The sequence below is a fragment of the Conger conger genome, chromosome 2, assembly GCF_963514075.1.
Source record: "Conger conger chromosome 2, fConCon1.1, whole genome shotgun sequence".
Lineage (NCBI taxonomy): Eukaryota > Metazoa > Chordata > Actinopteri > Anguilliformes > Congridae > Conger > Conger conger.
Window position 1 is genome coordinate 69,692,166 of NC_083761.1, and position 25,448 is coordinate 69,717,613.

Sequence of the window (25,448 nt, forward strand, 5' to 3'; positions counted from 1 at the left end):
TCTCATGGTGAAAACACAAGGAAGCATTTATCCGTTTTAAGGGATTTAGTATTCCTCGTCAGTTTGAAAATATTTAACCGCTGTGGCAAATTATTTGAATTCTTGAAAGTATCTGTAAGTCGATATCACTATTTGTAGCTGACTCCTGCCCTCTAGCCAAAGTTAAATACAAATGTGTTGTTTAGGGGCACCAAAGCTGTCTCTTATATTTTAATGCTAATCTTCCTCAGACAGCGGTTGACAAGTACAAATAAACATAGCCCAATCTCTTGATATGTTTCTCTTGTTTATATATATATATATATATATATATATATATATATATATATATATATATATATAATTTCATTATTTTAGTTTATTAATTGTAAGAAACGGTCTTTAAGTCTACGAAAATGTACCTAAATACACGTGAAAATAAAATAGCAAATTAGAATTATTTAAAAAATGCCATCAAGCTTAAAGCATAAACGCACGGTCCTATCAATCACTATTTTCAGGTTCCTCAATGTACCGCGTATAGCCAATAGACAAGGCTGCATGTTGTGCACTGTGTGTGACCGAGTCGTTGACGTAATTTCCCTACAAATAAATAAGTAAATAAATACAATCGTGTCATTTTGATACTTTCACCCAGAAACAATAAATGGCATGCCTACTTGTCCAATTATTTTCATATTTGTGATTCCCAGCTTTTGACCACAATATTACCTCTACAATAAAAGAATAACAAATATACATATACATTATTATTATTATTATTATTATTATTATTATTATTATTATTATTATTATTTTAAACAACCAGATGTCCATATGGTTTCAATTTCAAATTCAGAGAAGACATTAACATTAACGTAACATTTTATGTTTTAAACATTTGACATACGGTACTTCAAATGCGTCGATGGTTGATCTGACAACGTCACTAAAATTAAAAAAGAAAATGGAACAAAATGCTTGAACTACATATTTTTTCGTAATTAAGTCAATCATTTCGGAAAAATACATCCGTTAGGGTATGTTTGAAGGTGCACAATTGTTTTAAAATTTCACTTATGATTCACTTTTCCCCACCACATTAGAAGTCCAGCCATTATAGCTTATCCAATGATAAAGATGCTACCCAAGTCTTCTTTATTTCTTTACAAGCCCTGTAAGAAAATCGTCATTTGAAATATGAATGTTTACATTTGTTTTTTTATTTTGTTAAAAAAAAAACTTTAGATAAGCAAGGATGTACAATTAACTCAAATGGACAAATCAAATTATGAAATTACTGACAATAAAATCAACTGTGACGGAGAGGGGTGGGGAAACTGTCTGTACAATGTCTTTGATTTGAGGAAATCATCTTGTTACCTGAAATGCAAAATAAAGAGCCAAAGCATAAATTCTTGAAGCTGAACAAAACTATTGGTTGCTGGCGTTGCCCAGTTGTTGTAGGCCTAGGAGTTTATTGGCCAGACTGGAGTTGCACTGTAGAGAGTGCAGTTTCTGGTGTTCTTGTTGTAAGCTGAGGAGATGCGGAGACGCCAGCGGATGGAGCACCGTTGTTGACAAGAATGACGAGTCGGGGACCAGGGAGGATGAGACTGCGGCACAGCGGGTCGTACCGAGGGTGCCATATGCGGGAGATTGCGACGGGAGAAAAGCCTTAACGGCAGCGTGCTGGGTCCTGGAGAAAAGAGTTGACAGCGCCGGCAAGATGCTGCTAACAGGTGGAATGCTGGGAGCACAGGGCGAGCCTGAGCGATGGTCAATGCCCATGTGGTATAACTCCAATCTCGGCAGGGGTAAGCATGTCGCCCCAAGACCGTAAGCACCATAGGTAAAGCTGGGCATCCCGCGAGGTTCGAGCGGAGTTTCCTTCAGCGCACTGAATCTGAAATGTTGCCGTTTGAAGCGTTTCCTTCTCCGCAGAAAGCTGCCGTTTTCAAACATGTCAGACGACATGGGGTCTAACGTCCAGTAATTTCCCTTCCCCGGGTTACCGGGCTCTCGGGGCATTTTGATGAAGCAGTCGTTCAAAGACAGGTTGTGTCTGATGGAATTCTGCCAGGCTGGAAATTTCTCCCTGTAGTAGGTGAAGCGGTGGCTGATAAAGTCGCATATCTCGCTAAGGGTGAGGCGTTTCTTCGGGCTCTGGAGAATGGCCATTGTTATTAGAGCAATGTAGGAGTATGGTGGCTTTACTGAAGCAGAACTTTTCCCTGCAGCAGGACTGCATTTTGGCGGAGTATTATTATCATTTGTATCTACGTCCTGCAGTTTTGGCGAGGAAGACGCGTTTACTTCGTGCGCTGATTTCCCCGACGCTCTCTCCGTTAGAACGTTTTGCTTTCTAGAGTCCTTGTTAACGTCTCCCACAACATCGATGTCGGGCTCTTCCATGAGTTCTGTGTCCAAAGTCATAATCCACACACAGATCCGATGCCACCTGCGCCAACTGGTGGGATACGCGGCCGATCTGAAAGGCACAGACTCACACGCTACGGGCCGATTTTTCGCTTTCCATTCAGAAAAAAATAATCAGCTGCGCAATGTAAGCTCCCCCACGCGCCACGAAAGTCATTAGGAATGCAGGGTTATATCCTTACAAAGTAGTACAGGCACGGTATCCCAAGAGGAAGAAAAAAACCTGAGCATTTTTTAAATTATTATTTATTGATTTCTTTTGGTGAGGGGAAAAACCTTAAAAAGCTAATAAGACGACGTTCTCCAAATGCAGCACCTCTCCAAGTTTTTGGTTGTAACTGTAACTAGTGGATCAGGTGACTGTGATGTCATGGGGCAGTTCGCAACTTCTAAAAAGTAGCCTACTGCAGCCACTATCCAATGAAATTCGCGCAAAGAACACCAAAACCGTCTCCTCCCCGAGAGCTTCTGGTAAATCAGTCCAAAAATAACACACCTTACACTGAGTGGTCGCGTTGTCCTTAACCTGCGTGATAATGACAATGAACTATTGTCTATATTTTATTAATTCCATAATAGCAACACTTAGCTAACACTTTAGACCCGAATACATAGTAATTTTGTCGTAACTGAGTGACAAACAAGCTTTTGAAGTCTATTTATGTATTTTGCTCAAGAGCAAAATACAGAGTCCACCGCTCTTGTATTCGCAAAATAAACATTTCTGAAACGTTAGAAAACATTGAGACAATCCTCATCATAACATTCGTTTAGCCCATTTTCAATCATATGCATAATGTGATTTTAAGACCCAACCCACGGGGGAAAATATAAAATGTCTTTCAATAATTATTTCGAGTTCACATTCAATATTTTTTACTACACATCTACTCTAGATGCCATGTATTGTGATACGTCTGTATGCATATAAGGAGGATCGTTTTAAAACGATTGGATAATTTAATTTTTTAATTGTAACATTTCGTTGTGTTAAATACACAGCGCATAATTACATGATACTGAACCCAAACAAAAATATTGAGATAATTTCGAATTTGCGTGGATTTGAAATGTCAACATATTAGACTATATTAGTGGCCTTTAAACAATCAACTTCCTAAAATACTATCAGCTGTTGATCCGATTAAAACATTTTAATGGTTTTATTACCTCACAGAGAAATGTAATTAATTAATGTTCAGAATTTATGAATGAAAATAGAGTAGCCTAAATATCGCTCAAAAGGTTTACTGTCAACCCGCCTTGAATTGGAGTCATCCTATCCCACAGAAAGGTCGTGGCTCATGCAAATTTGACAGAAGCACATCTTCGCCCGCCCCCAAGCTTCTTAGAATAATCTTGAATATAAGGATTATAGTAGCCTAGACTATTCCTGCTCCAGTTGTATTTTGCCGCACTTGTGAAGGCAGGCACACGGGGCCGCTCGTAAATTGCTGATGTTACCCATGGCAGTATATGTGAGCCCATGCGTTAAAACTCCTGCCTTATCTGCCGACGCTCGCACACTTTTTTCTTTTCTTTTTTTTTTTTTGTTCAGAGGCACGAGTCTAGGATCACCCACGTTGTTGTTAGACTGAGGGATCAACTCAGTCTAACGAGAAAGTGATGGTCAGAAAAAAAACCCTTTGATAAGCATCGGCTTTACAGTGAATTCCTGCTTCACAGTGAATTCCTGCTTCAAATATGCATGAGGATCTATAGCACTGATAAAAAAAAAACGAATCCGATATAAATAAAAAACGAGCCACGATTTAGAGAAATAAAAGTAGAGAAATAGGCTACAGACAGGCCAATCCTACCGGTGTAATGTCCTACTACTACTATTTATCTTTATTATAAATTAAATCAATAACAACTTAGAAGATTCATTATTATACGATAAGAATACATTATACTTAAAAAGGAAAAAAATGTTTTTATTGAAACTGGTAGATAAACAGGCCATATACATTTAAGCGGTCTTTATTTTACATAATTAGATCTACGTCTGTAGATTATAGCCTACATGTGCATTTTATGTGGATGCAATACGACATGAATTGGAGCGATTGTGCCTGATTAAGAACACAGAAAACATCCCACGGGCTGAGGGAACAGTGTGTTGCAGTATTTAATGAAGCTGTGGCTATATAACACGGAACATGAAGTTTGGGCTGAGCTCCGTTCCTGGGTACTTTTAAAAAGTTTTAATATAGGCTATATTTTTACAGCAACATAGAAGCACGCAAATGAATGAATGAAGTTCCCATTCTGAACGAAGCGATATGCTCAAAGGACCGTAAGGAGGAAATGGGATGAGAGAGACTGCATTATTCATTTTACCCAGAGCCCTGGGTTGTTTGTGTTAAGTGATGGAGCTCTTCGTTGGGGATTCCCACATTTCCTGCCTATAATCGCGTTGATACCCCAAGGCAGAGCGGGCGGCAGGGGTGGTGTGGGTGGGCTGCGGCACTGGCAACGCAGCAGATGATTTCCCATGTGTATCACGCATGTCTTCTGATTGAAAACAGCCCCACCGGGCGAGAAAATCGAAAAGCTGTATGGTTTCAATATCAAAATGGATAATAATGGAATTTTTCAATGAGGTTGTCCAGTGTTTTGCTGGGAAGGAATGCCTGTTGTTTCAATTTTTATAGCAATAAAAGAGAGCCGAATTTATTTTAATATATAAATATTTATGTATGCATTTTTTTGTTTTTGTTCAAGAGTCCATTAGGAGTAGGCTTTAAAGGCAATCAAAACCAAAACACAAACTTTCTGAAAATAGATATGGAAAAAAGTATAAATTAAAGAAATACTCGTGTAAAAATGGGTTAATAATCTGTTTATATATAGTTACATATTTTTTAAATCTCTCAGCTGAACATTTAACGCCACTTCGTTTTAGTTTTAACAAAAACTATAAACTACTTTGCTAGCAAAGAAAAAAACATTTCATAGTGTATATTACCGAGTGAAAAAATATGATCATGAGAAAACTTTGCCACAGTGTGGCTGAAACATGTATTACATGCACATTTCCGTTTTTTCGATAGTGGCACTGCAAGCTGCTGTACTAGAATACATTATGTCTCACAAGGACACATGGATGCAACCTCCACCCACACAAACACACAACAATGACAAGTGCATTGAGGTTTGGTTTAAGTTATTGGATTCAGTAAGCATATCTTAAGAGTCATCAAGGTGGAATTTAATGAAGACCATAACAACAAACTCTAGGAACAGAAACCAACAAGAAAAACATATAAATGAAAACAAAGGCAAATAACTAATAGTGCAGCAGTTGATCCCTATTGTTAGTCTCCATATGACAACAAAGAAAAAAAGCAACAAACTAACAAAATGACATAAGAAATAACATACACATCTTTTTACAAATTAATATCAAGATAGCATACAGCATTAGAAGCTCAAAACCACTCACCATGCATTGTGTGCATGGAAAACAATATCTGAATACAATAAACAACTGGAGAAATATTGTTAAGACTGTCTCATCACACAAGTCCTTTGTAAAGTGCAACACTCAAGGTAGACAACTGAACATGCAAGACTCCCAGCACCTGCACTACTGAGGTCACTCACCAGAAGGAGAAACTGAAAACATAAAGGTGACCTGCTTTACACCTCTTCCTTCACCAGGCAGTCAGCCTGCACTGCTGAGGTCACTCACCAGAAGGAGAAACTGAAAACATAAAGGTGACCTGCTTTACACCTCTTCCTTCACCAGGCAGTCAGCCGGCGCTGGGAGGTCACCAGCCTCAGCACGTCTCCGCACCTACAGCACTTTGAGTCCGAGTTTCCCTCCTTCCGGGGGATGTGCCAGCACTGGAAACACCTGACCCGGTACTTCTTATACCTGAGAACAGGTAAGAGCAGGACAGGGGTTCATGACCACTCCACAAAACTGTCTCATTCAAACCTTTTCCGTACAATGTTTTTCTTTTTCTTTTTCTTTCAAAAAAATAGTAATAACAGGATATATATCAGTTAGACCAGGGGTGCACAGCAAGGGCTGATCCACTTCTGCTCTTAATTATTGAATTAGCTACATAATGTCTTGATCAAACATTTATGTATGCACCAGCGACAGATGCGGACTGCAAGTGTATCCTAAAGATTCCGCTCTGCTCAAATACAGGAGTGAACCAACATAATTTCTAGAGCTGTCAGAAAAATAAATTAAGATAATTGGTTGGAACAAAAACAAGCTCACAGACCGGCCCTCCAGGACCGGAGTTGTGCACCCTTGATTTGGACTAAAATAAGGAAAACAAGTCTGAATATTACATTGTAACATACACAAGGTAATGAACCAAGGACATAACATTTTATTATATGTAGGCTCAAGATCAATCCAATGAATTAATGTTGCCAACGAATGCAGCACCCCTGTCACAAATGAATACATGTTGCCAATGAGCACATGCCACAAATAGGTGCCCAATAGACTCAGACCAGTGGGAGAAAACATCAGCTAATTGTGAATATGAGGATAGCAAATTACAAACACCAGCATTCTTTTCATAAATAACTTTGTCACAGATATAAATGAGAGTTTAATGACCCTTCTCAGAAGTAATGCAATTGCAATTTGCCTAACTACATCATATTAATGGTTAAATACCTAAATATGTTACTTAAATTCAAGAAAGTAAATCACTGCACATTACCTCTAGTGTCCATTTCCTGGCTATATCATCAAGTACACATTCCAATCTTTATGATAATTTGTTGTACGTCACTCTGGATAAGAGCGTCTGCTAAATGCCTGTAATGTAATGTAATGTAATGTATAAGAAATCTGACCTATGACATAACAGCATACCAAAGTACAAAGTATATATGAACCAGTTGAGCATTACTAATTGATCAAACATTTGGCAGTCATCACATTTAACTCCAGATGATTCATTTTCACATCACTCACCGTATTCCGCAGGCATTACACAGTGGAGTCCCGTCCTCTGCATCTCTCCACAGAGGAGTCTTCTTTGTATTGCAGGAGGCACACATCTTATTCTCTGAGCAAGGCAGAGAAAGGAATAACATAAAAACACCGGCCCACACAATGATTTAGAAATGCGGAAATAGGACTTAAAACAAACACATGTATTAATAATGAGTTGGCTCATTTCTGCTTAGTATTTTCAACCCAATATGTCACGCATGGAAAAATCCAATTGTAAAAGTTTAAGTTTGCAGTTCATGCCGTTTGAGTCCTAAAACTAAGGACTAGAATTTTATGTTTAGGATTACACCCTATTAGCCTATGCTTTTATATGCAACTTCTGGCTTTTTTTCCCCCTCTGGAAAATTCCTCAATTGTACAGTCATCCGACACTGCTCACATATCAAGAGTATGGAGGGCATAATCCTTTTGCGTGCCGATACAGCATTTTTTTACGATAATTTGTGTTTTTCCAATGTTGAGCCCAGAGAGCCCTCTTTATCCCTCAAACTTTCAGGGATTACTCTGGTACCCCACCGGCTGGAATTCCACTTCACTGCCAGGGCCGGCTGTGCTGCAGGACACTGGCACACTGGTACTCACTGCAGAGGCTGGAGGAGTCACTGTCCTCTTCCGAGCTGCTGGTCTTCAAGGAGTTGGCGAAGGGCCGTGGCCTGCTCCCCCTCGCCCTCCGGATGCTCTTCAGCAGCTCTGCACTGCAGGCACAGGGCCAACCGCGGTTAGCTTTCACGGCCACATCTCACCACATAAGCATAATTAAGATTAAATGCTAGGATTTTAAAAAATCCTCATCTAAATGAGGGGTGTACTGAAAATGGAACTTCATAAAAATGTGTGCAGCCAAGGATAGCAATACCATCTTTGGTTTCTGGATGTAGGGGAACGTATTCAGTTACTTAATCCCTTCAAAATGATTAAGATTATTTCAACAGCTTTCACAAGTCACCCATATGGTCCTTTAGATGAAGCATTACACAGATGTAACTTTGTTTCCATAGAAGGTTTCTGTCATTATCCTAGCAAACAGCCTGAAATAATAGCTTTGCTGACAAGTGAAGTCTATAAGCTTAAGATTAGAGGTAATGTCATATGCATGAGTCAATATCAAAACTATGAATTTTAAAGATTATTTCCATCAGACTGTCGAACCAGAGTAAAGCTTTTAATTTGTCCACAAAGTAGATGGTGAATCTGCCAAAATGAATCTGGCATATACATGGACAGACTCGGGCGCCTTCCTCTACAAGTAACATCCCCTGACACAAATTAAATTAACCTGATGTCCAAGCTAATTTGGGGGCCATTTCTCCATCCAGCACCGATCATAACAATTCACTGGTGCCTCTACACATCTATCAATGGCCGGCCGTTATGGTGGTGTCTAATGGGTCAGGTGGGAGATCCTATGACTGTGGTAGAAAATTTGAAATATGCTGTTCAAGTGTAATGCATTAGTATTAGCGCCCTGGGATGTACGCATGAAGAACACTATATAAGAGCTTATTGTATTGCATTGTGGCCGGTTCTGGAGGAGCTGTGTGAAGGTTACCTGTAATTGGAAGTTATGAGCAGACGGCATTGGTCTCTGTTGTCATTGAGCTCGGTGCGCATGCGGAAGGTTACCCCCTTGAAGTTGGGGTCACAGAGATCAGCACTTCGGGTTGGGTGGCTCTGCTTCCTGGGCCTCCTGGCTTGCCATCTCACATCCGAGGCAGGGCGATTAGTCTTAAGCTTTAGTTGCTCTTCATCTACATTCCCCACATAGCTGTCATGAGACTTGGACAGAAGGGCTAATGAACCCTCCTGAGAGACTGTGTTTTGTGCCACAGATTCACAGTTTGAATTGTCAGACGTGGCTTGGGGACCACTCTGAGATTGGACGTCCTGAGGAGGGTCAACAAAGGGAATTGCATTTGAGTTACAGTCCATTTTCACACCTGGATCTGAAACTAGGCTCGCACCAAGAGCAGAGGTGCAAAATGCACTGGATGAGCGTACCAATTCATCAGTGTTCGCTGAGAAACTGGACTCAGGTAGCACACTTTTCTGACGGACCACGGATCCAAGTATGTTCGTGTCTGGTTCCGACTGAGGTGCACAATGACTGCCACACAAATCATGTCCTTTTCCATCTGAGTTTGACCCCAGTGCTGTTTCTCTTCTTCCATCTAGAGGCCAATCCTCATTGTCTTTGCTTAAAAAAGAGTTTCTGGAATGGTGTGTGCCTGCAACCTGAATTGAGCCAATAGCCTGGTCACCTCCCCCACGTGCATTAATAGCACAGCCAAATCTATCTGTAATTACAGTGACCTGTGCCTGAACCTGACTACCTCGAGCCATGTATTTATTGCACTGTACAGATTCAGTTTCACCTAAGTTTGCGCCACATTTCTTCGTAAACCCTGCTTTGTTTTCACTGGAACAGGACCCCACAGCTTGACCTAACCCCTCAGTGATATTCTGTGGGTTAGCAGGGCTGGCATCACCCTCATTACAATTCGAAGGCCCCCTACTGTGTCTGGATTTTGAGTCCCCCGTAGCTGACGGCTTGTCCTCAAAAACAGGGGCAGCTGCCAGCCTCTCTGCCTCTCCTTCCTCCCCATTCTCCGGATGAAGAAGCCTCTCACACTGCAGGTTGATCAGACTCATAACCTCCCAAGGGCTGCTGCCTAGCTCAGTTGGCAGAAGGGAGGAGTGGCCTTCGAAGCTATGCTGGGGATCTGTGAAATGTGCACTGTGGTTACTAAAAGGACTGGTAGAGGTAGACCCTAAGGGAGAATTGTACCGCATGTGCTGTTCACTCCATTCTCCAGACCAAATCCCATCCATAACCATGGAATCTGGGCAGTCCTGCCTGGCTTCAGGCAATGCAAGCTTGGTGGCTTCCTGGAGAAGGTAAAGAATGGCAGACTGGGGCACCTGAGCGTTCTTGACATCAAATACCTCTCTGTTCCCCTGGGTGCGGGCAGCTGGGATCCTTGAGTCTACGCTCATTTTTTCGGCACCTGTTCATTAGCAATGAAAATAAAATTAACTTGGGCCCTCTTCTTGTTCCACAGTTGCTACAGGCAGCATACAGTAACTTATAGAAGCCACGTATACAAGTAAGGGGCATGATTACATAAAATTAATATGCAACAAAAATAGGGAACTTTCTGACGTAGACGTTACAATATATGTTCATCTCTGGTAGGGTAACTTAGAGTAGTATCTAACGAAACAAAAGACAATAACAAATACTTAACATATAGGAAAGACGTCGCATATATGTGAAATACTAGCCTTACTAGGAATAGTGTAGGCTACTTACGGTCCGCTTAACTTTTTTTTTTTGTCTGGGCGTTAGGAACACCCACTGACAATTACAAATACAGATACATGCGTAGCAGAGACATTTATCATTAAAATGTATCAAGGATAATTCGACATAACTTGGCAATGACACTTTGTTGAAAATAAGATACTACCCCGCTTCGTTGTATCAAATAACTCAGAAAAATGTAACAATTCCTTTCAACGACGGAATATGTCACTGTGATCACCAACGATCTCGAGCTCGGCTCCCAGACATGGAGCGCGTGGACATGTGTATCTCGAGACATTGACCTAGCAATGCATCTCAAAATCCAAGTATGGATGGCATCCGTCATAACAGCACCATGGTGAAAATGTGGAACTTTATTTTCCACACTTAATTTGAGTCCATTACTTGAATAACATAATTACAAAACGCTATAACAATATTATTTATTTTCCTATACTGTCATTGATATTCACTCTGCCCATTATGTCATAATCATAATCTTAAATTGTAAACTTCTGAGTGTCCTGGCTGTATGCTACGTCTAGTTTGCTAACAGTTAACCAAGGATGCTATCAGCTAAGTGGTTACAGAACGAGCTACAGAGCACAGCTATATTAGGCTAGTTATAATCCTAGCAAATAGAAGGCAGCGTTGCTAGCCAACTCTTGCGCTGGTGTTGCTTGCATCTGATCACAAAATAGTCTGCCCTGCATTCACCTGAACAATGCTATTGCCTTGTTTAGTTACATGCTGAAACTGAAAAGCATGCAACTTCAAATCGGATTGTCGGTTAAGATCGCTGCTGTTTGATTTGGTGGCTCGACACCATATACTATTTTGCTTTAGTTTTTTGGGGGTAAGTAGGTTTATAAGCTCACATACATTTTCATAACGGAGCGCACATTTCTTTCTGCGTTTTATCAACTTGAGAAACGCAGAATACCTGTGTTCGACATCGGTAGATTTTCGAAACTTAACCGTTTTGCCAAGCAATGCACGGTTACTGAGCATAGGCTACTTCTCATCAACCTGAGTCCGCCACACAATTTCCACAGCGCTCATCGTCTAAATTGTGTGTGACGTAATTTTGACATACCTCCAGTTTTGCTTCACTGACGCAAATGAAAGGCTAAAGCATGTGTTCAGAGTCGCGTTTTCTGGGTTGGTTGTATATAATTTTTTTAATGGATGCCCGTATTTGTAGGAAACGACTAACCTTGTCTTAATTATGATTATGTGGTCAACTTTTTCAATGGGAGTGGTCACTTCCACGCTGTCCCAGTCCACTCGTGAGTTCAGATTCTGTCGTTAATATATAATCTGTGTACATTTTATATAGTCAACAGTTAATAACTACTGAATGGGAGAGCGTGTTATTTCTGATTTGCAATAGTCACATATCAGTTGATTATGAGATTTATTCAGTTCGTCAAAAATAAGTGGAAACATAGTTTGGCTAGATTATCTGGGTGATTTGAAAGCGTTATTTTTGCTGGTTTTTATTATTGTGCAACAAGGCTATGCAGATCACAGAAATTAACACTCAATGAAAGCAGTGTAGCCTACTTACCAGATCGTAGATGGCCACTTTTCAACGAAGGGGATCAACTAAAGTTTGTGATGCAAGTGTACAACAAGCAAATGTACAGGTAAGTGCAACATTGATACAACATTACGCAGGATGGGCAGATTCGACCGACAACAGGTGTCCCCAATTGTAGCTAACAATCCGTGTGTGACGTAGAGAAAACGCGCGGAGATGCACAGCATAAAAATCCATTTGAACAAGTTGCCAAGCTTTTCTCTTTAACCCGTCAGCTGCGTCTCCTCACTCAAATTAAACGGTACATTTCTAAAAATGCATCGTGCAGATTAATTGTAGGCTACCGATGATTCGCCTTCCTTTTAAATCAGGTTTTAGTAATTTTGTTGAGGCCTGATGTTGAAGGTTCAAGAGGGCCTTTGAAGATGATAAGGTTAGTCCGCAAACATTTCCCCACTTTTTACGCTTCCCGCCAGTTTAACGTTCAATAAATAGGTTATTAATTACAATTAGCTTAGGCCTATTCCGTTAGCATATTTGTTGAATTTCAGCTTTCATGAGCTGGACTTAATTTTGTATGCATTTGACTTTAAATAAACCCACTAGTTCTGGAATAACCAAATGCCAACAGAGTTCTCAGTGGGGAGAAGGGCAGGGCAACACTTCTAGATGAATCGACATCATGACTACAACTTTGAGTAAAGAAATAGTTTACTTTTTCTCAACAATTTTATTTCTGAAATGTCATTAAGATGACATTTCCATACAGTACACAATGCATTGACATGTATGTTCATTATGGTTGACACTACATTGTGAAGCCTGTGCATAGGCAAATCAGTTAGGTAAGTGTATACCCATTCTCAACCAACTCACTTTTTAAAACCATTAATATCCCCATCAAAGGGCTTAATGAAATTGAAACTAATGCAATCCAAAGGTAGATTGACCTGAAATCTTTTGACCTACTAAACTGGATCATAGTATCTTGGAGGCTGTGCTGGGAGGTAGGGATGTCTAATTACAGCCAGTAAAATGGTTTGATGTCGCTTAAGTTTGAAAAGCTGGTCCCAAGTTTGATGAAAAGGATTTGCATGTCTTCTTTGTGCCCCATGGGGGCAGCATCATCCAATCCAGTGGATTTAATGACTTCCTAAAGTCCAGCTCTTCATAGAATTATACAACATGACAAAAGAAAGAATGCACCTTCTACATGATCCATCAGCTGTATTCTTTGTGTTTCCCCAAATCCACATCATAGTCTATTAAAAATATTACCATGTTCAGGCTACGAACATCTTTTAAGGTAAAGAATTCTGACCTCATGGCATGAAAGTGATGAGATTTGCTGCTTCTCTGCTATAGGTTTGAGGCTGCAGCACCTAGAACTGGTATATATAACATGAAAAGGGACAAACCTTGGATCTAGTGTATGAAAAAGCAGCAATAAATTACATGAGTTAAGTTGTGGGGTCTGCAGTTAAGCCGGGACCTCAACTCATTGTACTGCTGTTACACGCAGGATATGTTGTAAAATCCTAATGCATTTTGAAAGTGAAAATTCTTTCTTCCCAACATGCTTATTAATAACATACTTTAACTATTTGCCATTAATTCTATTTTCAAGTAATGCCCTGGTATGGTAACTGAGCAGTTACGGAAATGTATTGAATTTAAAATTTCAGTAAAACAAATTTCTCTTCAAAGCTTGAAATTTCTATCACTAGCTTGACATGCATGGCCAAACTTGACTGTGATGTACATGTAGGCAAATTTGAATATCCCAAAAGTTTCAATTAAAAGCATTTTATTAACTAAGTATTACACATTTAGGAATGCTATGATTCCCAATATAACCGTATATCTTTGGAAATTCCTGTGGTTCACTTTGTGCGTATTATGCTTAACTGTAACATGGAATGTTCCATTCAAGGAAACTAAGGATTGCTCACTGAAAAATATATCCAAGGCAGTATGTTCAGTGGTAACCAACCCTGTTACTGGAGATCTACCTTCCTATAGGTATCCATTTCAACGCTAATTTGGCACACCTGACTTAATTAGCAGCTCAGGAAAATCTCCAGCTGTTCAATGAGGTTTGCTTTGTTGTTATGGTTGGAGTGAAGACCTACAGGATAACGGATACATTTACTCCAATGAAGGTTGCTTAACATTTTCTTTGCTGATTCTCATTCACATTTGTCATGTTCCACCAATTTAGAGTTGAATGCTTAATTCAGATTCAAGGACACTATCGCTGAGCTACACTTCAGAACCAAGTCTGACTAGCTGTTCAGTTCCTTAATTCCACACTACTACATGGCAAATTGAAATATTTTTCAGCAAGCAACCCTTCATGGCTTTTAGCCTCTCAGGAACTATGCGTCCAAGCCCTGCCTCACACTTGAAAAACAGATGTATATGCCAGGTGAACTTCAGTAATGTCGCCCAAGCTTTCCTCGTTTCAGCTCGAAAGTGGCAGCCATTGAGGGTCTGTGTCCCCCTGGAAGATGGAGGACCTCTGTGTTCGGCAATGTGAGGCCATGCTCCCACCTTCCACGACCAGATTTGAGACGCCACCGCTCTCCTTCGGCATCCCCTCCTCAGTGAGGTGCGGGCACATGCCCATCCACGTAGAAGTTGCGGGTAATCCTGGGCAACGTGAACTCTATGCCCTCCATCTCACGGGTCAGGATGATCTGACAGCCCAGCCGAGAGTTCGGCTGCAGCATGGCGGCCAGGTCCAGCATATCCTCCTCCCTGTGAATCCATTATTTTACATGAGCATTAAGGCATCCGTGAACAAGCGGACTTGACATTCTGTACAATAGCTGAATATCTTGTGGTAATATTACTTGCTATAATAACTGTTCTGTTTATGTTTGAACTGACAGAACACTGTCACACTGTTCAAATACAATGCGATTGACAGGGGAGAAATGTGGGGCAAAACACAAACGTGTTCAACTGACTTGGGCTCACTTGTAATAATTGAATAATACAATACTATAGGAATGATCCACACACCCATTACCTTTCTACAGGCTCAGGCAGCTTATCACAGTAATCTTCATGAATGTATACGTGGCACGTAGAGCAGGCTAGTGAGGCTTCACAGGCTCCTGAGCAGGGAGAGAAATGGACATGGATAAAGACTGTACGAACTGCCTTTTATGGCTTTATTTGAACAAAGTACATATCACAGATTTTTTAGTTGGGATAAAGCCGGTCTGTCGACCAAGTTCCTGGCTATCAAACTATGTTGAGAGATGACCGGATTTGAACATCTTTTGTGGAAAATTAATTTTTCCTTGTGGATATATTAAGAACATCAGTGGTCTCAAACTTTGTGCCATGGAGGGCTGTGTGTATGCTGGCTTATCACAGCATCAGATATTTGTTTAATTAGGGCTGTTAGGTTTAGGTTTGTATATAAAGTGAAACGTGTTATTTGTGCTGTCTAACTGTTGCTTATATTCTGTGCTTCAATTCAGTTGAGTGCATATGACTGAATGAGTAATTGGAATCAATTAAGGCAGCATTAATTGGTTAGAATGAAAACCTGCATACACAGGTCCCTCTGTGGCAATGAGTTTGGAAACAAAATGAAATGTAAAATTGACCATGCATAATTCCGTAAATCATTCATGGAAATCTTAAGCATGTTGGCTCATTTCTAGAAAATCCTTCAATCTTTAGCACAAACAAGACTTCTCTGAAGACTGTAGTCCACGTTTTATCCCGACTCAAAAATCAGTGTAGGACAATGTATAATGGAAAACGTGGACACATACTAGTGTAAAATCCGTAATTACAATGAGCTGTCAGAACAGAGCGATGGTCAAAAATGCAGTGATTCAAATAGACCGACGCCGTCGGTTCTCACCTTCCAACTCAATCTCATGCTTGTGAGCCAAATACAACACATTGTCTCCGACTCTGGCCTTAACTGGGATTCGCTTTCCCGATCGGTCTATATAGACCACGTTTACCCTAGAAACATGCCAGATGACAAAATATAGTGTAAGTACCAGCAAAGTCTCATTATTACGAGATCACAGCAATGAATCGGTAACTCACACGTCTGCTTCGTCCTCTTCAACTTCTGTGCTCTCGCTTTTGCCGTGATACAAACCTAGGGACAGTTGGCGAAAAACACGAATTGACCCAACTAACAAATCAGCTATCCATTTTCTTCATTAATGTGTAACAGTTTTGTAACGCCTGTTCTGCATTTTATCTGATTAATTTTGCCGAGAGTTCTGTCTATTGCACCAGGTTGCAGCTTACACAACCATCTGCGTATGTTTTATAACGACCTTACACAACACTTAGATATAAGCTATAAAAACAGTTTATATTCAAATTCACTGGTAAAAAGGTATTTTACATTCTGCTATTGTATCAAAGCTGCGTTGCAGAATATGACAAGTGATAGATATTTTGTTATCTGTGTTTATTTAGTAACGTTCCTGCCAGTTTATTTGCTTCGCAATAGCTAGAAGTTTCGTACACTCACCTTTAGACGTATGAATGCTCCTGCTCAAGGTCGAAAAACGGCCATTTGTATCCGTCTTCTTTGACTCCGTGAAACCATACATGCATCTTGTTAAAATGTGCAGTTTGCAGAGATTACAGCCTGGGTTAACTCGACAGATCGACAAAGTCAATCCCATGCTTGCCCGGCGCAGTACAACGGAGGCCGCCATGACAGTGTTTTGATCACGTGTTGGAGAAAAAAATGAAAACACCGTAGTTACCCAGTCAAGTACGGTGTTATCAAATAGTAGGCGTTCTTCGTGTGAATATTAAAGTTGACCAATGCAATTCGTAAGATATTCGGAAGTTGTTGTTTTTTTTTTTAATACAGAGAGATGGGTTATTTGGTCATTTATTAGCTGAGGCTGACCCATACAGATAGATGATAGATAGTGTTGTATCTGCGCACTCTCTATAGGATAACCGTGTCAAATGCGCATTTTTTATTCACAGTGAATGAATACATAAAAATCGTTTAGCGTCATAATAGAATGTAAAGATTGGGGGTTTGTTTTTAGGCTAATGTAGAGCCTGAATGGGTACTGTGTACGAGTTAGTGACATGGAAAGTAAAATGGCACATTCAGATTTGTGCCAGCAGATGGCGATATTGCAGTGAAAATGTTGCGTTTTTATTAAATTAGTTTAAATGAGTGATAGATTGATGCGTGAAAAAGTTACGCCTTGTATAATTTATTTAATGAAGTCTTAATGAAGAGAAAAGTCTTAACTGGAACGTATATATTTGAAAAATGTACTTTACACTAGATTACTGACATTAACCACAATGATCTATGTCACAGTGTTACCTAACTACATTGATAAGATTGATACATTTGGCTGGCATTAAATATCTTGCACATTCAGTTTTTGATGCTTCTGTCTTTGGTACATGAACCTATTTCATTTGGTTTGAAGTGTCTTACACTGTCACAGATAGAATTTTAGGTTGAAGTAAGGTACTTCTATAGTCATCTGTATGCAATGTAGAGTATTTATTGTTCAATAATAAACCTGGGCAGTGTAATGCATGTTTAGGTGAAGTGAAGGAGAACAGCAAGGGTCAGTCCTTTTCAAGATTTTGTGCAAACTTATGCTCTTAATTACTTAATTAGCTCAATCATATCTGGATATAACATTTGTAGAGGCACCAGACTGCAAGTGCATCCCAAAGATGTTACTGTGCCCAAGTAGAGGAGTGAACCAGTGTCGTAAAACAAAGGTAATTGGTTGGAACATAAACCAGGACGCGGACCAGCGCCTCAGGACCGGAGTTGTGCAACCCTGCTTTTGTGTGTCATCTCAAAACATTTGCTGCTAGTGGCCAGTTGGCTGCCTAAAGAAAACATAAACTGGATTTGCAGAAGCAGCAGTGGAGTGTACGTAAGCAAATATGTATTGATTAAATGTTTTGGGACTGTACAGTGTCTTTTGACCAATGCTCTCCTTGGCTTAGACGATGGTGAGATTTCCTCAGGCACAAGCAGACTTCTTAAGGGAGGGGATGGGAGTGTCAGAAGCTGCAAAGCACACCTGTTCCATGAATCACTCTTTCACCATTAGTGACCTGTCTGACACCCATATCACCGGGCAAGCATCAGTTACCATGACATAACCCCTAAGTTCCCGCTTTCTCTTTTAGTTATGGGAATGATGAAGGTTCGCATTTTACATTTGGTTTAGCTCACGGAGTAGTAGTGACCTCAGCATTGAGTGGAACTGGTTGGGTAGTCACAGTAGTAGTGACTGCAGTATTGAGTGGAACTGGTTGAGTAGTCACAGTAGCAGTGACTGCATTATTGAGTTAACTGGTTGAGTAGTCACAGTAGTAGTGACTGCAGTATTGAGTTAACTGGTTGAGTAGTCACAGTAGTAGTGACTGCACTATTGAGTGGAACTGGTTGAGTAGTCACAGTAGTAGTGACTGCAGTATTGAGTGGAACTGGTTGAGTAGTCACAGTAGCAGTGACTGCATTATTGAGTTAACTGGTTGAATAGTCACAGTAGTAGTGACTGCAGTATTGAGTGGAACTGGTTGAGTAGTCACAGTAGTAGTGACTGCACTATTGAGTGGAACTGGTTGAGTAGTCACAGTAGTAGTGACTGCAGTATTGAGTGGAACTGGTTGAGTAGTCACAGTAGTAGTGACTGCACTATTGAGTGGAACTGGTTGAGTAGTCACAGTAGTAGTGACTGCACTATTGAGTGGAACTGGTTGAGTAGTCACAGTAGTAGTGACTGCACTATTGAGTGGAACTGGTTGAGTAGTCACAGTAGTAGTGACTGCAGTATTGAGTGGAACTGGTTGAGTAGTCACAGTAGTCGTGACTGCAGATTTGAGTTAACTGGTTGAATAGTCACAGTAGCAGTGACTGCATTATTGAGTTAACTGGTTGAATAGTCACAGTAGTAGTGACTGCAGTATTGAGTGGAACTGGTTGAGTAGTCACAGTAGTCGTGACTGCAGATTTGAGTTAACTGGTTGAATAGTCACAGTAGTAGTGACTGCAGTATTGAGTGGAACTGGTTGAATAGTCTGAATAGTCACAGTTATAGTGACTGCAGTATTGAGTGAACTGGTTGAGTAGTCACAGTAGTGACTGCAGTATTGAGTGGAACTGGTTGAGTAGTCACAGTAGCAGTGACTGCATTATTGAGTTAACTGGTTGAATAGTCACAGTAGTAGTGACTGCAGTATTGAGTGGAACTGGTTGAGTAGTCACAGTAGTCGTGACTGCAGATTTGAGTTAACTGGTTGAATAGTCACAGTAGTAGTGACTGCAGTATTGAGTGGAACCGGTTGAATAGTCAGTAGTATTGACACAGTATTGAGTGGAACTGGTTGAATTGTCACAGTAGTAGTGACTGCAGTATTAAATGGAACTGGTTGAATAGTCACAGTAGTATTGACACAAAATTGAGTGGAACTGGTTGAATAGTCACAGTAGTAGTGACTGCAGTATTGAGTGGAACTGGTTGAGTAGTCACAGTAGTAGTGTCTGGAGTATTGAGTGGAACTGGTTGAGTAGTTACATTAGTAGTGACTGCAGTATTGAGTGGAACTGGTTGAGTAGTCAGTAGTAGTGACTGCAGTATTAAATGGAACTGGTTGAGTAGTCACAGTAGTAGTGACTGTAGTATTGAGTTGAACTGGTTGAGTAGTCACAGTAGTAGTGTCTGCAGTATTGAGTTAACTGGTTGAGTAGTCACAGTAGTAGTGACTGTAGTATTGAGTTAACTGGTTGAGTAGTCACAGTAGTAATGACTGCAGTATTGAGTTGAACTGGTTGAGTAGTCACAGTAGTAGTGTCTGCAGTATTGAGTTAACTGGTTGAGTAGTCACAGTTGTAGTGACTGCAGTATTGAATGCAACTGGTTGCATAGTCACAGTTGTAGTGACTGCAGTATTGAGTGGAACTGGTTGAGTAGTCACTGTACACAGCAGCAGCGGCATGCAACACTGCAATGTTTTACATCCTAATAGAGGCTGCAGTAATTACAGTACATATCAGTGACCTTTCTTTTATAATCCCTTTGTACATGGCTTTGTGTTTTCAGTCTGCAGGTAATAATCATCTAATAATCTTTTTATTTGCCTGACTACTTAAACTCCCCCATATCCTTGGTTGTAGACTGTGTCTTTACCATAAAAGGCTGTCCGACTGTATTTTGAGCCTTGTAATTTTCACCATATGAAGCATGTGTTATTCTTAATCAAACTTTGTAAGAAAGTTGCATCGCCTATCTTCAGGCTAGTTCAACCTTTTATAATCACTGCAATTTACCTGTCATCCTCCTAAATGACAGGCACAATTTAATATGGAAATTTGTTGAATTGCTTAACTTTGTTTTTCACATGGCTTTTATCTATTTGGCTTTCTTCAACTGAAGGATTTGTTTAGTAATTAATTTTCCATTCTGTTCATGGCCTGAAAGAATTAGTCTTAAAGTTGTCTAAAATGTTTTTATTTGAATTAAACTTTAAGCCTCATTACTAAGCTAACACAAGCCTCATGTCTGCCTTACATAATGTAAATTTCTATGATAGATCAATAGAAGATGCCACAAAGCATTTATATTTATTTTTGTTTTGATCCTCAAAGACTAGGAGGTAAAATGCATGACGTTAAATCTGAAGCAGTAAAACGCATAACTTTTTATGTCTTTGTAGATGTGTTCTATACAGTTACATTTGACATTTCTAGCCACTGCCCTTTGACCTAAATATGTGTAGCATCCCTCTGTAATATAAGCACTATACAGCTGAACTAATATTCGGTAGATGTTATTACAGTACACTGAAGATAAAATGATAAATCAGTTTACCCTGAGTCCAATTCAATGACATTCCTCAGCCAGAAATTGCAAAAAAAAAGCTCTTTCAATTGTAATTTGAAACTCGCATTCACAGTTTTCTCACGGTGAATTGGCACTAACCGCAGGATTACAGAAGAACATGGCATCCATCCCAGCCTGTTGCACAGAGAGAGACAGCACATCCCATCTGAATGCTTTGGCACTCTGCGGCACTACCTGACGCAGGCTCTCCAAGGAAATGGCAGCACAGGGGGGACTGTCTATGACCGAGCTCATTGAAGCCCTGTGAGTTCCTGTGGTGTTATGGCTGGTTGACTTGAGCCTCTCCTCTCCTGCCGTGAAAGACCAAAAGAGCCTGTGACTCGGTGCTGACATGCCGTTGCCGGAAATCGAGATCACCTGGAGAGATAACAAGAATGCGAGATGCATCCCCCCGATTGTCTGTCCTGCTAAGTCCTTGCTGAGTCCCTCCTCGAATGGTGCAGTCTAGATTCTTGTGCTCTGAACTTTCCTTTTATTGTGAAAATAATTTAGTCTCGAGCAAGTCCGGACTTGCCCAGGGATATCAGAAGAGATTACATGTTAAGAGTATGATAAGAGTGCCTATTGTTGGGCCTGACTCTGAAAAGGTTTGAGATCAGGCCCCGGCAAAACTAATCCTCATAGTAATGGCAGGGATTAATACCTCTAACCATATCCATTGCATCAGAGGCACTTACCTCCACGATTCCCTCATGAAAACTCACCAGGTGGCTCTTTCAGAGGTTTTCCGGTGCATTCCGCTCAGTTATGTTTACATTCAATGAGCCAGCGCAGTGAATGAAGAATTCCACATGGTCTCGTTTTTCTCTGAAACATTATGGAGGTCAGTGCCAGCACTTGTCCCTCTGCACTGAGACAGTTGTGACAGCCAGTAACGTAATTTAATAGGCAGATAGGTAATTTCCCAATGTCTCTTTATTTAGTTCAGCTTATGATCTGTCTTTTCCCTGAACTTCAACAACATCTGGACAAAACATGGAAGATTGCACTATTCTATTGGTGGGGTTGTCCAAATGAAAATTATACTTTGGTATTACGCAACTATACAGTTGTGTAGCAATGTAATTTAATAGGCAGATACGTAATTACTCAATGTTTCATTAAATTATGGGAATATATTTGTTCCATCTTTCCAGGAAAATGATACATTTCTCATACACATTATACAACTTAAAAACACAAAGCTTGTGATTTAGCTACACAGCATACCTTTTGATGTTGTCTAGTGTATGGGTACTACGTATTCATTATAGTACAAATTCAACTTGGTCCTGCATAGGTGTTTATATAACATGGGGACGTAAGGACGTTTTTTTATACACTGTAATGTGTATTATACTGCTGATCCTATTGCCTGTGTGAAATGTGATGCGTTTTGTGACAGTTGGTTCGCAGGGTGAGCACCTTCTATACATGGGGGGGCCGCAAAAGCCATTCTTCCTGAGTGTGGGGTCATAACCTCAGAGGAGTGCTGTTTGAGAGAGGTCAACCCACACATTAAGCCTACTCCTTGTGTCTTAACCTCGGCCCCGTAGCCTCGGCAACTGGCTGACCCCCTCAGCTGTGATTGCAGCACATTCCCTGGGTGATAACGAGCGGCCACGTGCCGTGCACGCAAACGTTCTCACTGAGGTACTCCAGTCAGGGACGGCCCCTCCACTCACGTGCCTGGAAGAGCCTGTACTAAGTGTGACTCCTGCAAGGTCTAACATGTGCCTGGAGGCGCCTGTGCTAAGTGTGACTCCTGCCCAGTCTAACGTGCCTGGAAGAGCCTGTACCAAGTGTGACTCCTGCCCAGTCTAACATGTGCCAAGAGGATCCTGTGCTAAGTATGACTCCTGCCCAGTCTAACGTGCCTGGAAGAGCCTGTACTAAGTGTGACTCCTGCCCAGTCTAACATGTGCCTAGAGGATCCTGTGCTAAGTATGACTCCTGCCCCGTCTAACATGTGCCTGGAGGAGCCTGTACTAAGTGTGACTCCTGCAAGGTCTAACATGTGCCTGGAGGCGCCTGTGCTAAGTGTGACTCCTGCCCAGTCTAAAGTGCCTGGAAGAGCCTGTACCAAGTGTGACTCCTGCCCAGTCTAACATGTGCCAAGAGGATCCTGTGCTAAGTATGACTCCTGCCCAGTCTAACGTGCCTGGAAGAGCCTGTACTAAGTGTGACTCCTGCCCAGTCTAACATGTGCCTAGAGGATCCTGTGCTAAGTATGACTCCTGCCCCGTCTAACATGTGCCTGGAGGAGCCTGTACTAAGTGTGACTCCTGCCCAGTCTAACATGTGACTGGCCCAGACCAGGAGAATAATCACTTCAGGACTGCACAGGATACAGAACAACACTTATAAAGAGATTCTAAATCAAGCTCAACTCCTATGTTATAAGACATTGATCAAAATCTGATGGCACCAACTGTAAGTGGAACTTTAAGTGTGCTTAAGTAATGGCCAGTATCACATTATTTATTGATTTTTTTTTGTCAGGCACCCTTATCTAGGTTAATGTGCATATCTCATGTACACAGCATCTGCTCATAATTTATTTGTGGAATATTTACTTAAAGTATTTAAATGAAGGGCTTTCCCATTGTACATGAGTAATATCACCACAGCACCAACTTCTATCTGCCTAATCAAACAAAACAAGAACAAATATTTGAGTAAAACCAACAAGGAGTGCTGATATATACCCATGATAAAATTGCTGATGAATTTTTAAAAATGTATTAACTAATGCTGATGGCAAACCACTGTCAATCCCAATTGGATATGACAACCAAATAATTACAATATGAAGAGGTCTGGTGCCCTGAGGTGTTAGATTATTTTATAATCAATAGAACCACTGCAAGAAGCAAGGCAAACCAAGGTGAGACATAATTCCTCCAATTCTTACTTGCATAATAGCGCTACTGACCTCTGCTCTTGACACGAGTCACTGGAAAATTAAAGTTTTGTTTTATTACCATTTCCTGTGTAACTCTAGAGGGAGCTTTTGAGAGATGGGGTCCCGTCCTATCAAATTACAGGTCACATAAAGCACCTCAGCAGTGTCAATGTTATTGCCCCTGGAGCCCCTGTCCGCCTGTTAAAACCATTAGCGTCTTCGACCCTGGTCCGGCCCGGCACACTTCTCCCTCCGCAGGGGACCTACAGTAGGAAGGAAAATAGTTGTGGGCAATTTGATCTTCTATTTATGCTCTCACCTTCCTGCCCTCCGAACTGCACGTCTGAGAATTGAAAGCCCTTGTAGGCCCAAGTTAATCTCAGCAGGGGACTTGGCGTGCTTTTCGAGCTCTGTAAAAACTTCCTTTGTCTCTGAGCTGGCGGGTTCACTGTCAGTCAGGCCACTTTATTGCGTTAGATGCTCAGGAGGTTTCCGTGCGGTTTTATGAAATGTCTTTTTTTTTCTTCTTGTTAAAAGTTTAACACTTTACCCTGATCAGCGGTCTCTAATCCTGGTCATTGAGACATGATGCGCTGCTTTCCAGTGATACTCACCACTATTGATCAAATGGAGTCCATTATACTGTTAGTACTCAGTTCACCATGTTTCTGAACTGCGTGGCAATGCTAAGGTAGAAATAAAAACCGGTAGACCTGGCAGCTCTTCAGGGCCAGAGTAGCAGACCGCGGATCTAGGCTGTTATTTGCATAGGTGTGGACATGTGTGCATGTGTCTGTTTATGTTCTCTGTGTGTCCATCTGTGAGTGCGTGTTCTCATTTGACATTTAACTGAGTTTTCATTTCTCTCCTTTGTGTGTCCTCGAATGAGAAAGCCAGGCCTCCCCCCCTCCCCGACCACCACCACCGCACATCCCGACACACACACACACACGCGTACACACACACTTGTGGGACAGATTCTTCCCTCTCCTGCTGCCTCTGAGTTTCCCCTCACTGCACAGCATAGATACAAAGCTGTTAAGAAAACAGTCATGCTCCATTTCATAACCCTCAAGTCCATCCCATCAACATGATCTGTCTTTTCCTCGAACTTCAATTGGGAAACAACATCTGGTCAAAACGTGGATGATTGCACCATCCTATTGGTGGGGTTCTTCAAATGAAAATTATACACAGTTATGAAAAATATTTAATTACTCATAGTGTTAATGATGGTGAATTAAAAGTAATTAAATGAAACCGGGTGAGGTATATAAGTACATGGCAAAATAGTGTTGACCAGAAGCATTGCACCAGAAAGCAGCTCAAACACAGTGGAGCGGCAGGGGAGGTGCACATTAAATCTATCATATTGTTTGTTAGGCAGAATCTTCAACATTTTTCAA

At 40.9% G+C, this 25,448-nt stretch overlaps 3 protein-coding genes across 6 annotated transcripts; all 3 read right to left on the reverse strand.

Moving 5' to 3' along the window:
* Positions 1-1,029: 1,029 nt before the first annotated feature.
* On the reverse strand, positions 1,030-2,740 carry LOC133122556 (forkhead box protein D1-like). Its single transcript, XM_061232590.1, has one exon. It carries the CDS (start codon positions 2,413-2,415, stop codon positions 1,414-1,416), a length of 1,002 nt encoding a protein of 333 aa, XP_061088574.1. The 5' UTR covers positions 2,416-2,740; the 3' UTR covers positions 1,030-1,413.
* Positions 2,741-5,533: 2,793 nt separating this feature from the next.
* Positions 5,534-12,504, reverse strand: zglp1 (zinc finger GATA like protein 1). Of its 4 annotated transcripts, none has more exons than XM_061232588.1 (6): positions 12,289-12,504; positions 10,358-10,419; positions 8,964-10,134; positions 7,997-8,109; positions 7,373-7,466; positions 5,534-6,301 (listed from the first exon to the last, which is right to left on the reverse strand). In XM_061232588.1, exons 3-6 carry the CDS (start codon positions 10,061-10,063, stop codon positions 6,166-6,168), a joined length of 1,443 nt encoding a protein of 480 aa, XP_061088572.1. In that variant the 5' UTR covers positions 10,064-10,134; positions 10,358-10,419; positions 12,289-12,504; the 3' UTR covers positions 5,534-6,165. The 4 variants fall into 4 exon arrangements, with proteins under 4 accessions (XP_061088572.1, XP_061088571.1, XP_061088569.1 ...); XM_061232587.1 differs by having other exon boundaries at positions 8,964-9,298; positions 9,413-10,419; XM_061232586.1 differs by adding an exon at positions 7,116-7,213 and having other exon boundaries at positions 6,164-6,301; positions 8,964-10,419.
* A 530-nt stretch (positions 12,505-13,034) lies between these two features.
* fdx2 (ferredoxin 2) lies at positions 13,035-16,997 on the reverse strand. The gene is made up of 5 exons (XM_061232591.1): positions 16,781-16,997; positions 16,342-16,396; positions 16,148-16,254; positions 15,296-15,383; positions 13,035-15,021 (listed from the first exon to the last, which is right to left on the reverse strand). The coding sequence occupies exons 1-5, from the start codon at positions 16,968-16,970 to the stop codon at positions 14,865-14,867; spliced, it is 597 nt and encodes a 198-aa protein (XP_061088575.1). The 5' UTR covers positions 16,971-16,997; the 3' UTR covers positions 13,035-14,864.
* Positions 16,998-25,448: the final 8,451 nt, after the last annotated feature.